Source organism: Denticeps clupeoides, chromosome 10 (assembly GCF_900700375.1).
Source record: "Denticeps clupeoides chromosome 10, fDenClu1.1, whole genome shotgun sequence".
Lineage (NCBI taxonomy): Eukaryota > Metazoa > Chordata > Actinopteri > Clupeiformes > Denticipitidae > Denticeps > Denticeps clupeoides.
This window is the reverse complement of record NC_041716.1, coordinates 8,795,493-8,813,324: the sequence shown is the minus strand read 5'-3', so window position 1 is coordinate 8,813,324 and position 17,832 is coordinate 8,795,493. Positions and strand designations below refer to the sequence as shown.

At 43.3% G+C, this 17,832-nt stretch overlaps 1 protein-coding gene across 2 annotated transcripts; it reads right to left on the bottom strand.

The window, feature by feature from the left end:
* Positions 1-1,432: 1,432 nt before the first annotated feature.
* Positions 1,433-16,304, bottom strand: rbm38 (RNA binding motif protein 38). 2 transcript variants are annotated; one of them, XM_028994256.1, is made up of 4 exons: positions 15,908-16,304; positions 12,764-12,887; positions 9,965-10,019; positions 1,433-3,740 (listed from the first exon to the last, which is right to left on the bottom strand). In XM_028994256.1, exons 1-4 carry the CDS (start codon positions 16,115-16,117, stop codon positions 3,416-3,418), a joined length of 714 nt encoding a protein of 237 aa, XP_028850089.1. In that variant the 5' UTR covers positions 16,118-16,304; the 3' UTR covers positions 1,433-3,415. The 2 variants fall into 2 exon arrangements, with proteins under 2 accessions (XP_028850089.1, XP_028850090.1); XM_028994257.1 differs by lacking the exon at positions 15,908-16,304 and adding an exon at positions 12,972-13,358.
* Positions 16,305-17,832: the final 1,528 nt, after the last annotated feature.

Here is a 17,832-nt window from a genome sequence, read left to right as displayed (position 1 = left end):
TGTCCTCCTTCACACTAATGACGAAATACTGCAGTTTACATATATGGCTTAATAGGACTGGCACCAGAATAATGGTGCTATTTACTCAAAACCTAGTTTCTGGACTTCTGTCAGCTGAAATTCAAACTAATATTTGCTACCGACCAACATATTTCAGCACCACACTTTGAGATGAATAATTTAATTAATCCCATTTAATCACACTTTTTATAATTCTATACTATTATCTATATCAATAGCAAAAGATCACATAACTGTTACAACATTAAAGGTATTTTAATGGTAACATCTGTCAACAATTATGATGTCAAAAGGGACAAATAAGTGACATTATTATTAACCGACCATAAAAAAGCGAAGCATTGTTTTTATGCTGTAACATTTACTTATTGTGAACGATCACCAAGAATACGAGCATTGGTTAACAAGGTTGGATGTAGAAGATGAGAGAGATTTTGTGAAAGGGCAGCTCTCAGACGCTGAAGCAAGACGTTGAGAAAGACGCCGTGGGAATGTATTAGGCCACTAGGTGGGGCACCACGCCTATTTTCAGACAGAGTCTGAATGCAGCATCCAGTTTACAATTAACCAGAGAGACTGTGAGATCTAAATAGTATCACATTATTATATTGTTTTTGAAGATTAGTGATCAGATTATGTAAAATGGAGATTGAATTGAATCACATCTATTCAAATTTGTATTTTATAATCAATGATGCAAATGAGTGGAAAAGGCTTTTGTTCCAATTGTTCTGTTTTGTAGGAATCAGAGATTGAGTGTTGGTACTCTTTCTTTTTTTAAATGCGATCACTGTGTTTAGCATTCACTTTAAACTTAAGCACAGCTGTACGTTGTAGGTCCCAGAACTAGATTCTACATTATTACCACACCCATAACGTCTCACTGAAATTAAACATAAACTTAACCTGAACACTGTTCATTATTGAAAGGACTAAAAAGACCAGTATAAACAATGATCTAGGGATCTAGACCTCCTATTGTTCTTGGTTTCAAGTCTAGCAAAGCAGGGCATTTTGGGTAGATAGTGACTCGGGGGGGATGGGGGAGAGGAGGGTGGGGCAGAGGGCGGGATGGAGACATTTGTTGAGGGCAGATAGCAGAAAAACACTAACACACCCACACACAAACACTCAACCACACATTCTTTCTTTACCCCTCAAACAGATAGACAAAATACTAAGGGCAATATTTTAGTACTAGCGGTACACAGGGGGGCTAGTGTAAGGTCAAAGGTGTCCTCAAGATTCACATAAACAAATTGATAAAAGAATCATGAAGAAGATAAACTAGCTAGACTATTTGTTGGTATGTAATTATCTCTGTCACCCAGAACTTGATTTTTAATGTATTTCAGAATGGTAAAAAAAAAAAACGTGAAAATATGTATAGGGTGAATAATTGACTCAATCCTTTTTGATTTTGCAAATATTTTATTGTGAACGTTGTATAAATTCCATGGTACATAAATAACATGCTACTGAAATGTCTCCAGCCGCAGCTGTGGCACAAATATGACAGCAGTACTGTGTGTCCCTCTTCTCTTCCTGACACTACTTAAACCTGCAATAATGAATCATTTCCTACACTGATAGGTCAAAAAGGTCAAAATGGTCAACACTTTAGTGACAGAGGGCAAGAATCTTAATTTGGCTCAACACAACATTGTTCATTCACAATGAACCCAAAGGTTTTTTTGCCCAGCACCATGTTGCATTCCTCCAGTGTGCTACACTGAAGAACCCAGAACCCCAGCCGATGCGCTTCTTCAGGATAAGGTCAGATCAGTTGCCATGGTGATATCTCTAAAGGGGCACGTACTGCACGTTCAAAAACAGTAACAATCTGGAACTGGAACAAACCGCACTTTGGTTTCTGTTTTTAAGCCATTTTTCTCCGTATATTTGCAGATATCTGGGATGAGAGGTGACAACACTGAGAACTGTGCTAAACTGCACCGATCTGGATTTTGACCCAGTTCCTCCACTACAATATTTTTAGTTTGGGTTTTCGTACGCACATTCTACTCATGCTGGATCCTCAACCTAGATTTGGATTCAATCAATTTTGGGTTCGATCAGTTATGCTTTGCTCTCCCCTGACAATATGCTGGTTTAAAATGGTAGACCATACGCTCAACCAATCCTTATTTCTACACAGACCCTGGGGCACCTCTGGTTCTATTCATACTAAAAATGAACATGCACCCAAAGGAACCTTAAATGGGATTTTATGTAGTGCAGTGGACCAGTGCTCAAATACCCAGTAAATATCTGCATCCTGTTTTATAAAAAGCTGTGATGTAAATGCGGTTTCAGTATTTCTTGGCTGCTGATCTAAGTGTACTTGGACTGTCATAAATAAACATGAAACGTTACATCTAATACAATGTTGTCTAAGTTGCATACATGATCCCACGCATCATTGCATAATGATTTACATTTGAGTAAGATAAAGAGGGAAGGGACCCTGCTTGAATGCAGTGAGACAAAGACCGTGATTGGCCGGCAATACGATAACAAGTAGAGAAATCTAAGCATGTCTCTATACTCCTGGTACCAGAATATGCCCACATATAGCCTTGAGGAATCTCACTACCCTGCTATAGAGTACTCAGTTGGAAATTAGACATAAGAAATTCATTTATTCATTAGTGTGATCCAGGCAAACCAAATTGCCCATGATGTTCTACGCACTCATATTATATCTTCATGGGCTTGTTGTCATAAAAATTTAATGCAATGCCCTTGGTGTATTTCTATGTAGATGATGTGAGATGAGTAGGTCCTCATGATGACCCAGGGCACATTCATGTTGAAACAGTGGCATTTTATGAAAAATCGGAATTTTTGCTATACTATGGTGATTTTCACTTTGGGCAATAGTGAAGAATGCTAAGTAGAGTAGAAACGAGTAGAAACATGAAAGAAAGCTTTAAGGACAAGAGGTATTCTTGATGTAGCTCCTGATCTTCTAACCCTAAAGTTATTACTGACTATCAGTTCCAGCTTTTGTACCTGGGAGGACGTGTGTCTGTCTGTGTGTGGTGATTCTTTACCCACCCAACCCCAGACAGCAGTAGAGGTCCTGTTGTGGCTCCACCAGTCATGGCTTGATCCTCTCATGCATTGTCTTCTTCAGGTGTTGGTACATTCCTCCTTGACTCTGAGTTCTGCTAACACTATCACACCAACAGTACCAACAATTACAACAATTACTTCGTAAATCATAACAAAACATGATACGCTGGGGGACATTTTTTGTCCAATTTTTGTAGGAAGCCCTTGGAATTTCCCTTCCATGAGGAGTCCCATCACGATGACAGCATAATCCTATCCTGACAACGTCATAGTGCAATAATTCTCCTGAATCCCTTTCCAGCCATCAAGTCTTCCTTCACTGCAGCTGGTCTGGGTGGAGCTGGTGATGGGGGTAATGGATGAAGGCAGCAGTGGGTGTCTGCGTTGTCCCGGCTGAGAGTGGTGTTGGGATGGCCGTGGGGGCCAGTGCTGAGGGTGCAGGTGTGGCAGCAGGGTAAGTGTAGGTCAGGAACCCCGGGGAAGGGGTGTAGGGGTACTGCTCAAATGCAGCTGATGCGTACTGTGTGTAGGCAGTGCTGTAGTCCAGGTAAGGAGAACTCATGCTGGATGAGACCTGAGCAGGTAACACCAGACTGGGTTGGAGAAAGGCCTGAGGGTATACATACTGCTGCTGAGCCAGTCTGGAGATAAACAGAAGACATAGTTCCTAATTAAAACCCATATACGTAACCTTATGTATTCCAGAGTTGCCAGATTGGAAATTTCCCTTCCATATGAATATTCTTGTGGATAATAAATGCTTTGGATGGGCAAAAAAAGTTGATCATTGTGACAGCAAAAACATATAAAAAAACACAAAGCCATCTGTATATGTTAATAATTATTCCACCAGCAGGAAGTGAGATTGTAGGCCACCTGTGAAGTTAGAGAATGCAGAGACACCCTAAAGAGGACCATAGAGGTCAGGATGATGAATTAGATATCCATTAGGCTGCTTTTACAGGGCAAGCAATAGTTAACATAAAATAACATAAGAATTCTGTCTAAACTTCCCAAAACAGTACATTATGTCAAACGTTTTATCATGCTTGCAGATGGTTTAAATAATATATATATATATTTACATTTATTATAAACATTTGGCTGAAATGCATCAGGTGTATCTGGCAAATTTGAAACAAACTAAATGAAATATCACATTTTTTCTAACAACATATGATTGGGTCACATTTAATAAATAAAAAAAAGGAAAATCTATAAAAATGTACATTTACATATTAAGTATACTACAGTATACATATCCTGTAGTAAGATGTACAATATTCTCTAAAGATATATAATTATATTTAATATAAAAAAACATTTATTTTCAAACTTTTGTGTATATTCCAACCACAAGACTATGAATGTCATCTTTACTTTTTAATTTAATGTTTATTTGAATGTTTACATTTACACCTGTGTAATTATCTTCATTAAATATTTTTTTATTGAAATTAGGAGATGATAGAAACTGAGAGAAGAGAAGCCATTTATATTAATGCAAAAGCATACAGGTAGAAATTAACGTGATAAGGCAACTCCCTCTGCTCACAGGGCTCTGGACCCCACCCTGCTGAGACCGTGGCGTGGGAGGTGCCGTCTGTCACCTCCGCCACCGCACAAACAACATGAGGTCATACATGCACAAAATCACACACTGCCACAGCCCTAATCGCTATGAGCTGCATATGTCACTCGATCACACCCACAACGTGAGACAGGGGAAGAGATGTGCCTACGGTTCACCATGCTAAATCACTGTACTACCACGGCCCCCTGGGAGTGACACCTCTGTCACGACACACCCTGGAAGATGAACTCACCTCTGCTCGTAATTATCACCGCTTGAGGAAACCAGACAAACACTATAAATAGGAGAAGCGAGTTCTCCAGAGATCGAATCATTATCGCGGGCGTCTGAGAACTGTGCATGTGTGTGTGCGTACGCATGCTCAGCCGCTTACTGACAGCCAGTTTCGGTTTAGCGTACAGTGCATGGAAACAGACACCCACACACACAACTTGCGTGTAGCAACGACACACAACAAAGCAAGAGAATAAAGAAACGTGCCCACAGACACTATATTGTAAACTGTGAAAGAACATCACTCCAGTCACAGTGGCTGGATGCATTTTAACTGTTTTATTTTCATCTTTCTACTCAGCCTTCCTGGTGTATAAATTGCCATTATATATAAACTTACGTAATATGCAACAAGTGAAACGCAGAACAGCGAGAGAAGAACCCAGGTGAGTTCTCTGCTGGAACCTGCTTGCCATGCCGGCACCACACACTGGCCAAGGTTGGTAAAATGGTGAAAAGCATACATGTACACATGCACTTATTTTCCTGGTTGTGTGTGTACCAGAGTGATAATAGAGCAAGTGCCCCACCTTTCCTGAAAGTCCAAGGTCAAGGTCAAGTTTATTTATACTGCACATTTACAAACCACCCTTTTGGTCTGAAAGTGCTACACATAAAAGGAAAAATGAAATGTAATATAAACTGAATTTTATACATAACTAAAATAAATAAAAATAAAAGTCAAGCACTGGAATTAAAAGCAAACCCAAAGAAGTGAGTTTCTGAGTAACTTTGAAAACAATCAGATTTGGGACAGAAGATGAAACACCAGTAAATCCCAGTATGCTACCTAAAGTGATGACAACCAGTGAACCTCCTAAAGAACCTTACGCTGAGTTGGTCTGATCCCACGGAAAGGCTGCTATCTAACAAATGTCTAATTTTGGACATGGTAGAAAGATGGAGGATGTGGGAAATGGAGATGGTTGATCCCCTGGACTGATCCCTAATGGGAGCAACCAAAACTAAAGGAAAGGTCATGTAGAGAGCTGTCAGAACACACAATGTGTTGTTTATAGAGCTGCATAGCTGCTCTGGTCAGAGTGCTGAAGTTATTATTCCTGTCATGATCCGGACCGGCAGGGGTTACTCCAGATCCGGAGTCCGGACCGGAGTTTCATGTTCGTCCTGTGTAATATTCCCTGATCGTGTTCACCTGGTGTATATTTATATAATTGTATAAAACTATCCTGTTCGTGTCTGTTCACCGTCGGGTCATTGTGTGTGTTCATGTTCCTTGTCTCGTGCAGTCTGTATTAAACCCGTCACGTGAAATCGTGCGAATGCGTCCTCCTTCATGCCATGTCCAGCCCACCCGTGACAATTCCATTTACCACTGGACACCTTCAGTGACAGACAGAGCTGTTTCAGTTGCACAAGAATCACCGACACCCTCACTTTATTAGGGAGGTGGTTTTAATATTCTGGCTGATAGGGAAGGACACATCTGCTCTGTCTGAATCCCCTCATACAGAATCTGGGTTAAACTCAACAGTACAAGCAAACTCCTACACACACACACACACACACACATAGGGATCTGCAGTGTCATTGCTATGATGTCCCCCTACTCTGACCTCTGCTGTGGTTGATATATTGAGTGTGACAGTGGCTGAGCAAGAGGCACAGAGGAGACAAGTGTATGTCCCCATTGACCCTGTTTACCATACACAAACAGCGCCGAGAGAGTGAGGCAGAGCGGCATGGGCATAAACATGGAGACCGCCACCGAAACAAAGAGAACAGCGAAAGGAAGAAAAGACAGAGTGTGGAGAGGACACTGGGACTAATGAATAGTAGGGCGAGGGGGGAGGGGCTATGTCATGAATTCACAAAATCCACTCGCAGAGACGAACGAGCAGAGTACGCAAGTGTGAAATGCCGCCCCAGCGCTGGATTGCTGGAGGTCAGGCTGGGTCATTCCGGGCAGGGCAGCCTGTCGCCCTGCGGTCTTCCGACCCCAGAGGAAACACACACGGAGGCAGGGAGAGAATGAACACTGCGAGTGAATGCTATGGGACCATTAGCAGACAAATGATTTTGAGAGAACCAGAACCAGAATGAAGTGGAAAAAACAAAGCTGGAAGATGTGGGACTATATGAGTAGTGGCTGATACAGTACACACATAAGCACAATAAAGACTGACGTTATTTTGTTCCTTAATCAGTGCTCAGTACATATAGCACTAGAACCTGATGCAGATAATTGTATACCTCCTCAGTTCCCATTGTCAGAGTAGGTTTTTGCGTACCCATAACATGTAGAAATACATGCAAAATGCTAAAAATGAGAAAATAGGGAATACAATTTTACTCCCACCTCCACAAAGAGAGATCAGAGAGAAGTAAGTGAGAGATGAGTGGGTGGTTAATAATTGGCTCTCGTGGGTGAGTGGAAATGCAGCAGAAGGTGAACCCCACCTGTGGTGACAGAATGGGAGAGTGAAAGAAAGAAAGAAAGACCAACAAAACAAATTCTGAGACCTGAATGCAAATGATCCACTCACTGCCAGTTCAGCAGAAACGGCCTCTTTAATCTCCCACCCTGCCGGCCCCCCTCCAGCAACTCCAGCAACCCCATCTGTATCTCTCGCCCATAAGCCCGGCTTTAACACCTCACCAGCTTCTGTTTGCACAGGAAATTTGCAAATGCCACCACCCCAAGTCTCTTCCCTTTTACAGCCTCAAAAACTACGAGAGAGAGAGAGAGAGAGAGAGAGAGAGAGAGAGAAAAAAGGCTTTCCGAGATCAGCCTGGCCTCAACCCCACCAGCTAACAGATGGTGGCTGAGCTAATGTGCCAACCCAGCACAGAGGCTACAGGCACGGGGCACTTCTGAAGAAATCCCCCCCGCGACCCCCCCGGGGCTCTACCTCACCAAACAAGGGCAGGCTGGGCGATGGGTGAAGTACTCGGGCCTCGGCTCTGGAGTGTGAGCAGAAGTGGGAATTACTGTACAGCTGGTGCTTCTGTGCTTATTGTGCAGAACAGGGACCTGATAAATCCCTTAATAAATGAACGGTAATTGGCTGTGATAGGGCTCCGTGGTTGGACAAAATCTCAGTGGTAATTGGCAGAGGCCTTTGCATTAAAAATTCTATATTTGCTGGTCTAAAAAAGTAAGAGAAGAAAATAAGAATACGATAATTACTGAGTCTTTCTTTTTCTGACCAGTTTTGAAGACCCAGAACAATGAAACGGCACCAGGGCAAAATATACGATTTAATCTTTTAGGCTCTTCAAAGCATTTCACACTCATTTAGAGAGGTTAAGAAGAATTAGTGCTTAATTTGAGAGGGTCAGTGATTCTTGGGCTAAATGATGCATAGCATTAAATAAAATGTTGTACCTTGAGTATGTTACTGCTTGGACTGCCAGGAGAGCCCTACGCTCTACACTCTATTAGAAACAGACGATGGGCTGGTAAACTGAGGGTAACCTGTTATTGAATAAAATAAAAAAAAAAAAAAACAACTCAGAGAGTTGGAGTTTGGCTCAGACGCTCAGAGGGAAATACCACACTCTAGTCACTGGCCCCAGAAACTGGCCATCTGTGACATCATCGGCACCACCGTCCAATCTGCAGACCACCTTCCAAATATTTAGTTTGCCAGTGAGGAATTAGGCTGGATCGGTGATGCCAATAAACAAAAATAGCCCCACGTTTACAGATTTAAAAATCTAATATAGAATAAAGGAGCACTTAAATACTTCCTGCCGGTGTAATCAAAGTGTATTCATTAATTCATGAGCCCTATGGGCTGCTTTCAGCTCCCTAATAACCAATCGCAATCAATAATTCAAGACTGACAGCTGAAATTTTAATATTGCTGGGCCGTTAAGATTAAACTGGGTCTTCTGAAGTTCTTCATGTCTCTCTCTCAAAAAGCCCTCAGAATTACAAATATCTATGTTTCCAAGGTAATCCCAAACCATGGTCAGAATTCTGTAATAATATCTTATTTTTTGTATTTAAATGACTCTTCATATGGGTGAAAATGGATCTAGATACTGAACTGCAATAACAGGCCCCATCAGTATTGGTGCTAAATAAGAATTTGGGCTCGGTGGATCAGATGATGTTAGGGGTTTAGTATCCTAGTGGGTAGCACACTCGGTTCAAATCCCACTTACTACCATTGTGTCCCTCAACCCTAAGTTGCTCCAGGGTGACTGTAAGAACTGATTGTAATTCGCTCTGGATAAGGGTGTCTGATAAATGCTGTAAACATAAATGATGTGTGCACAACCAACAGAGGTTTATAGATTAGTAAGCATGCACTAAATTGCCTTCATGGCTTCCATACTGCGAACACAATGGCACCTGCTACACAGGCCGTATCCCTCCACCCACTCTCCTCCACCTGCCGTATCTGGCCTACAGACTGTGTTTACACAACATATTCCCTGCTCTTGGGAGCTCTGTTCTAAGCTCTGTTTGTGTGTGTGTGTTTGTGAATTTGTGGCTTGTATTTTACACTGTCTTGTAATGTACTGCATTTGTTTTAGAAAATATAATACAATTGTTACATAAGGATTACATGGTCCTTATAAGGTCCATACAATAAAAAAAAAACGAGTGGTGAGTATGTTCCCAATCCTGCTGAGGAAGTTGGTGGGACCCTCACACCTTACTGAATCGAGTAATGAGTACAGCCAAAAGCAGCACGGTGTGAAACAAATACAGTCAAAATGTTGCAGGTATCAGGACAATGTGACGCTCTGAGATTTTTTGCTGTCTCCTCTTTTATCGGGGGGGAATTCGTTGACTAAACAGGGTTTTTTTTTGCATGCTGCTGGCAAGTCCAAAATCTTAATCAGCAGTGCATATTTATATCTATATAAACACATACACTAAATAAAAGCTTTCAGCACTACACTTAGCCACCCCCTAAATACCCAGGCATGGGGTCTGATCAGGGACGTCTGTCATTTGGGGACAGAAGCGTGCCCCTCATGTAAAAGAATAGGAGGAGAAGGAAGGGTGTGCTGGTTTACCCATACTGTCTCTGGAGAAGGCTGGGGTGGATCGGCTGCACGCCAATGGAGAACCCTGTGATGGAAAGAAAAAAAAGAGAGAAAAAGAGAGAAATGAATGAGATTATGTCAAGAAAATATTTTCAGTGTGGAGGTGGTGTAATCACCAGGTCATTAGCATTTAAAGGGACAGAGACTCAAACTGAATGTTAGCACAGGGTGATAAAGGTAGCTGTGGTACCCGATGCTCGTGGTATGAGTGAGACTGCAGAAATCTGTAGCAATATCCATATATAACATGTTGCCATATTCGATTTTCCATCACTAGATGGAACTTATATTGCAGCTAAGGTTAAGTTATTTTTGTCTCTGTTCCTATGCGTAACCGATAATCTAATTGATGAAGATCATATTGATGTACTACATTCTAAAGTTTAGGGTCATTTAGAAATTTCCTTGTTTGTTCATGAATCAAAATGAAAAGGGTTTGGATAGAAAATTCACAAAAAGAAAATAGTCAAAATAGTGTTCAAAATAATGATGTAGTCAAACCAATCTCTGCTGATGCACTAGATACTGTACGAGTGTGAATTTGAACAGTTCTATTGCTTCTTTAATCTGTGAAACTGTTTTCTAATAACCAATGAAGATTTTAAAGTGACACTCATTAAAACAAAGTGAGAACTCAAAACTAATTTTTGCTGATAAAGTTCCTCTCTACAAGTATGCAGATATTCCATCATTAACAGACATTAACAGACCAGCTACCAGAGTCATTTACAACATGAACAATGTCTGCACTGAATTTTTGGCTCATTTGGACATTTCAAAATTACCCTAAAATTCTCACATAGTTACATTATGGTAAGAGCCGCAGCTCATAATTAAAATTTATGAGTAACATAATATCAAAACATCAATAATAGCAGAGCTGTACAGTCTGGATAATGTAGGTGAGCAGGGGCCTTGTGTTGTTGAAGGAGGATTCAGTATAAGGTCATTTTGCCCTCTTCTTATCTAATCTCTTTTACTCACCCCTCCCCTCTATTTACTGTAGGTTATTCGCTCCATCATTGAACCCCCCTCAAACCTTGTGTTTTTTTTTTTTATTTTTTTTATTTCCTCCGAGAGACCCCAGGCCGTTTAACCTACAGCGCAACGGCGAATCTGCAGACAGTGATGAGAAATGCCACTCACTTCACCCAACCACACACCCACCCACACACACTCTCACAAGCCTGAGTATATTCATACTCACTCACCTGCACACGCGCACACGTACCTACAGAACGATTCTTACTGACCTCCACACACATCATCAGCTGAAGATGAGTCGCACATCTCTTCCTTTACCTCGTTCTCTGAATCCCCCCCCACTCCGCCGTTCACATTCGTACAGCCTCCCTGTCGCCACGAATTACTGCCCTGCTGAGTCAGAGGCCGTTTGCTCATATAAACATTCACAAACGTTGTGAAGCACACGTTCTCTCCGGATTCTGTCCGGAGCTACCAACCTACGGGATGCAAACAGACTCAAATTGATCTAACGGTCTTGGCCATTGTTGCTTTCTTTCCATTCTGTGGCCGGTGCGTCATTGCTTCAATTGCGAATCCTCCGCACAACAGCACACAGGCTCAAGTGGACATGACACGGACCTTGTTCTGGAGAGCTGGCAGGTTAAAGTCCGTTTAATGTCCAGGCCAAATGATCTGGACATTTCGCGTCCTGCAGCCGGCCCTTTGCATAACTGTTAGAAACGTTTGAGTTTAAGCGGCTCCATTTCCTGAGCCCCCCTGCTGAAACGCTCATTAAAAAAAACACACATTCCTTCACATTTCTCAGTCTGTTTCACCATTACAGCAACGCAAACAGAGCCCCACACTTAAAATGTCTAATGCAAGTCATCTTGAGATAAGGAGCTGAGAGTTATGCCACCATGCACTCTTCAGAGGTTTGTACTGGGGTAACATGAGGTAACAGATGGGTTGGCAAAAAACACACACGCACAAATACATGGGCATCAATGCAAGGCTTCCTTTTTATATGTGTGTGTGTGTGTGTGTGTTTGTGCCTCTATTGGGTGACAGATGTTGAGAAACAGGGACTTTCTTAAACGCATCTGTGATGGTTCTTTGCAAAGCGCTGAACATTTTTCACTCTGAGGCATGGAAGTCTCGTCCCTTAAGTGCTAATGATATGATGTGCAGTGGTGACACCCCTATTCTGGCAGCAAAGTGAGTCAGCAGGAGCAAAGTCAAACTGTGACAAGCACCAGTCATAGTGGCTGTCAAGAGACTACCAATGCCAAATTACCAGAATTGTACTGAGCTGCATTGCAGAAATAATATCAAATATTCTACAGAGGATGTAAGAGAAAATCCGGCAAAAGTTATTAATCAACCAAAGAGTCCCCCTTTTAGCTTATTTTAACTAGGACTATGGAATTTATACTAATAATGCATAGTTTTGTGTGAAATTGACAAAATATTAAAAAAAATTATTACTTAGAGATTGGCCTACTGCAAGGGTTAATAGCAAAGACTTTGTCCTTTAGTATGTGTTTTCCCAGCATAACTGAAGACTAAAACATTAGAAACATAAAAAAACATTAAAAAAAATTGGTCTAGTTAATTTGTAGATTAGCTCTCTCTCTCCCTTGCTCCTCACTCACCATCCATAACTGCACAGTCCAGAGCCTCCAATTCACCTTGGACACCTTGGAGGCGTGAAGCCGCACGGCCCTCGTGCCGTGCTATTAGAGACGAGTTCTCGTGACCTTGTGCACGACGTAGGACAGCAGGAGGAAGATGGCGACTCACCTGTCTGCGGACAGCGGGCCTTGGCTCCCAGATACGCCAGGTTCACGTTGGCTTTGCGCCCATCGATGATAGGGTTGGGGTCTTTACACGCCCGCTCCGCTGCTCCTCTGTCGCTCATGGTCACCTGACCGAGGCAGAAAGAAGCGCTACTGCAATTATGACTGTTCAGTATATTCCCTGTTTTATTCTCTCATACGCTCACTCTCACCGTGACACTGCAGAGGCCGGCAGAGCCATGCCGCTGTGCCGTCAGTCGCGGGCCACTATTGGCCAGTTCAGTTTGCATAATTAATAATGACAACTTTATACAGCTGCTGCCTCCAACAGACAGGTTTCATGCTTTCCACAACCAGGCAGACGTATAGCATAATGAAGGGCATAATAAATAAAAAATACATTTTCTTATTCATACTTTTAGTTGGCACACGGGCCTCATTTATAAGGCACCTCAGCCGGAACGCGCAGACTCCTACAGTAAATAAAATGTACATAAAAGACCTAGAGCACTATAATGAGTGGACGCTTCAGACACGTCTCTCCTGGGTTCTGTCATTATGTGCGCCTGTATTTACCATATATGGGTTCTGTTATCGACCTATGCATACGTAAGGCCAAAACTTGTATATTTCACTCACGGATAGGCTTTTTAGGGTCATCATTTTCCATTTTTGGTGTGTTCGCTCATTCATTTACAGCATTTATCGGACGCCCTTTTCCAGAGCGACTTACAATCAGTAGTTACAGGGACAGTCCCCCCCCCTGGAGCAACTTAAGATTAAATGTCTTGCTCAGGGACACAATGGTAGTAAGTGGGATTTGAACCTGGGCCTTCGAGCATGTTAACCTCTAGGCCACTACCACCCTCATTCATGTTTTTATCTGTTCACTTCCTTTCACATCCTGTTTTGAATGTCCAGAGGAAAAACACCTTTAATGCGATCATTCTTAGGACTTCGGATGGGCTGGATGCAGGGCCATTAAATATTATGGGGTTTTGTGTTCCTTCAAGATCACATTGTGAAACGATTCTGTCTGCCCTTTACAAGCGGCTTCTTTTTTTGGAACACAAGGACAATTGTGTGGGGAAATTAAAACAATCAGGTTTGGGAACCAACTGGGACATACCCCATCTCCGTTTCCCTGGTTTCCCACCCATCATCCAAATAACCTATTTTAACCAGGCGGCCATGACGCAAGTGTATAGCCCACAACTGAGAAGCGCGTTTGGAAGAGAACCTCCATTTTATGGTACCGAACTAGAACGTTCTACCCTGCAGGATGCATTAATCTGATATCACACCGGGCTGACCCACTTGCCCCCCCCCAAAAACTCAATATACAGTAACGGCAGCAGTGGGGGGTTATTGATGTGGCTTGGGGTGTGCTACCAACTTCTGATAACCCCTCAATATTCCAATATCAGGATGCGCCCTGCTCCTAATGCACTAATAAGCGTTGAAAGACCTCCGTGCGGTGACAGCGGAACTAGTGAAGGGATTATTAAAATGCTTTCCGTGACGAGCTCCATTAAAAAAAAAGCATTTGCGTTTATATATTTACATTTTATTTCTATTATAAACCAAGGACGGATCTTAAAAGTAAATTATGGGAGTTTCTTCTGGGTCATGATACACATCATATCTTCAAGATGCCTTATGCTCAACATTGGCTGGGTTATCTATGTGCACATGTGTATACACACACAAACACACACACACACACACACACACAGCTGTGCATTTGGAGCATTCAACACAGCCCCCACGGTCAGGGAGGCCAGCTGCCGCTCCAAACCGGTAAAACGTGCACTGCTGCCGAGGGGGAACGTGGTGGATGGTGTTCAGAGTCTGGTTACTGTCAGGTAAACACCAAGAAGAAATTTCGGTTTATACAAGGGTGTGGGGGTTGGGGAGCACAAGCTGCCAGACAAGATCTGGTGAGATTTGGTCCGCTCCCTTTTCTGACACACAGACGGTTCCTTGACGACATTAATTATCTCAGCAGTCACAAGCCCCATGAGTAAAGTGGGAACACATTGTGGCATGGCACTCAAGACAATTTGCTCCTCCTTGTTATATCAGGGTGGTAGTAGCCTAGTGGGTCCAAATCCCACTTACTACCATTGTGTCCCTGAGCGAGACACTTAACCCTAAGTCGCTCCGGGGGGGGACTGTCCCTGTAACTACTGATTGTAAGTCGCTCTGGATAAGAGCGTCTGATAAATGCTGTATATCTAAATATCAGACGTTATAATGGAGGTTTCTTTCATTTCCGTCCAGGAAGCTTGAATGCTCAGGAAGTGAAAAGGTCCACCGACTTCAACAGAGAGGGGAACCGGGGGACTAAAAACTGAAACTGCTTCCTTGTCTGTCACCGAGCAATAAAAGTGACAGATAAAAGTCCAGCATGTGGATAAAATCAGAATCAGAAAAACTTAATTTATCCCGGAAGAAAATTGTTAATAATAATAACAATAAATAAATAAATAGACAGTATTTGCCCCCAAACACTTTCACCTGTAGCCTTGTGAGGGTGAAATTGTTTTGCATGAAACGAAAAAAAAAAAAAAAAAAAAACGCCAGGAGCTTCCAAACAACCCTCCCGTTCTTCCTTTGATTTAAAAGCAGTGGAGATGGTGGATTTCTAGGGTGGTAGTAGCCTAGTGGGTAACACACTAGCCTGTGAACCAGAAGACCCAGGTTCAAACCATTGTGTCCCTGAGCAAGACACTTAACCCTAAGTTGCTCCAGGGGGGGACTGTCCCTGTAACTACTGATTATAAGTCACTCTGGATAAGGGCGTCTGATAAATGATGTAAATGTAAATAGCTGATGATGCCGGTCAACCTTTAAAAAAAAGGGCCCACATGTGACTTACAACAACATATACACACACACACACACACACACACAAACTCCTAAACAGCCTTATCCGTCCATAACGTGGATGTATAAAAAACCACTCTCGAAGCCGAACAAAAGGCGAACCCGGGGCCGGACACGCGGTTCAAGTTCAAGTTCGAGCGGCCGCGCGGGACTTTTATTATAACGCGTCGCCACGCGCGCGCGCCCGGGGTCCCGTAATGTCACCAGAACGCGTCTCTCTCCCGTTGTACGTGCGGCAGGGAGAGTTCGGGCCACTTACGAAGCCGTATCCGCGCGATTTGCCCGTCTGCCTGTCAGTGATGACGACCGCCTCGTCGATGTCCCCGAACATTTCGAAGTATTTTCGCAGAGACGCGTCGGTGGTGTGGTACGGCAGGCCGCCCACGAATATCTTGGTGAAAGTTGTGTCCTTCTTGACGGCCGGATGCATCGCCTCCAAAGTCCCGTTAACGAACTGATGCAAAAGCATTTGGGTCCGAGGGGCCAAAAAAACAAAAAAAAAAACGGAGGTACGGAATATTCTAAACGCCGGCTGCCAGTGACCTAAATTTGCATAGATGCAAAAATAATGAGGTAGATAATTCGGTTGGTGCCGAGCTGCGCAACTCTTCTTTTATTCCATGGCCGAGGTGCGCCAGGAGCCCCCTCTCGCCAGCCGACAAGTGGGTTAAAGACAGAGTCCGCGGTTCGCCAACGAACCACTCTTCACCAGAACGATTCATCCAGTTGAACGAGCGGTATCGACTCAGTGAACGGGTCGTTCACTGAGTCTAATGTTTGTAGCGTTCTGTCGTATTTCAGTACTACATATTAGACAAGCTCGGGACATACATATCGTTCCCACGAAATGCTAGCAATGTAAATCTGAACAAAAATGAGCTTTTCTTAGATAGTGTGTGTCCTATTCACAGTCTGAATAATATGTCTTTTGATATTATTATGCATTATTATGAGTAGTTATTTATGTTTTTATTACACAAAATAATTTGCAAGTCCCAAAATATATACATATAACAGAATTTCCATGATGTCATGATGTTATTAAAGGCTAATAGTGCTAATAAGTGATACACAGCATGGCACACGGTGCACACAACAGAACGTGTCCTCTGCACCTTGGCGGTTCGGTATTTGTACCCGCAACTTTTCTGCTACGAGGTCACTTCCTTAATAGACAAGCAGACCACCACTGCCCCAAGTAGCTGAAGGTACGTAACTGGACAATCGAAACTGTGAGAGTTGGACGTGATCGTGCTGGACGAAGAGTCCCGTAAGAGTCGGCTCTTGTAAGTGAACCGAGCTGAACGACTCCGAACGGAGCCGGAATTTGCATCGCCGGTAGTCGTGTGTGTCCCGCGGGGCGTCGCCTGTAGTGAGGTGTCGCCCTGGCTCGGGTCCCCGCCCCTGCCTCCCCCGGGCTCTTCGGCACCTGCCTTTGTCTTTTAACGACACAAAAGAATGGCGGAGTGGCCCACAGCTTCGGCGCCAACTCCGCAGGCTCGACCAGCGTTGCCGCCAGAAGTCACTGTTAGTAAAATGGTGCCACAACGGTGACATTGTGGCTGGTGAGACGTGGTAGCAAAAAGAAATGGCAGGACTGGAAAGCGTGCGAACTCTCCAAAATGAAATATTCAGCTTAAACCATAAAAAGCGAGGGATCTATTAGGGAAACTGCCGCATGGAAAAGTGGAGCAAGAGCTGCTGCATGTGACGTGCAGCGATCAAAACCTCCAACTTGGCCAGACAGTAAGGAAGAGGAGGGATGAAAATAAAAAAGCACGAAAGCCTTTTGCTTTGCTCTTTTTTTTTTTTTTTTGCGTGGCTATGAGAGCTTCCAACGTCGGACAGCGGGCCCCGCTGGGCATCGGGGTTCGGGGAGGAGAAGAGTGTTCTTATTGCATGCGCTCCACTGCCGCCGTTCCTTTACAAGGGCATTTTTTTCACTGCTCTAAGGGTCGCTTGACCCTTAGTTTTGTGAGGTCGAACGCGAAATATTTTTGGTCGATGGCCAGTAAGGATTCTGCATGTCAGTGATGGGGTCCTTTGTCTCCGCACACACTCTCCTTCGCCGACTGTGTTGAAAGACTCATGAACACTCCTCGTCCACGTCTCTGTGACAGAGGTCTGCCCCAGTAGTGTTTTTGCATTATTTTGTAAAAGAAAAAAACAGGTCAGTGGAATAAT

Bases quoted from the DNA above. Each gene is read 5' to 3' on its own strand.
- rbm38 (XM_028994256.1), bottom strand. From the start codon at position 16,117: ATGCTTTTGCATCAGTTCGTTAACGGGACTTTGGAGGCGATGCATCCG. The intron at 12,888-15,907 runs GTAAGTGGCCCG...TGCCTCGGTCAG, and splicing joins AATCGCGCGGATACGGCTTC to GTGACCATGAGCGACAGAGG. The intron at 10,020-12,763 runs GTGAGTCGCCAT...TTTCCATCACAG, and splicing joins GGCCCGCTGTCCGCAGACAG to GGTTCTCCATTGGCGTGCAG.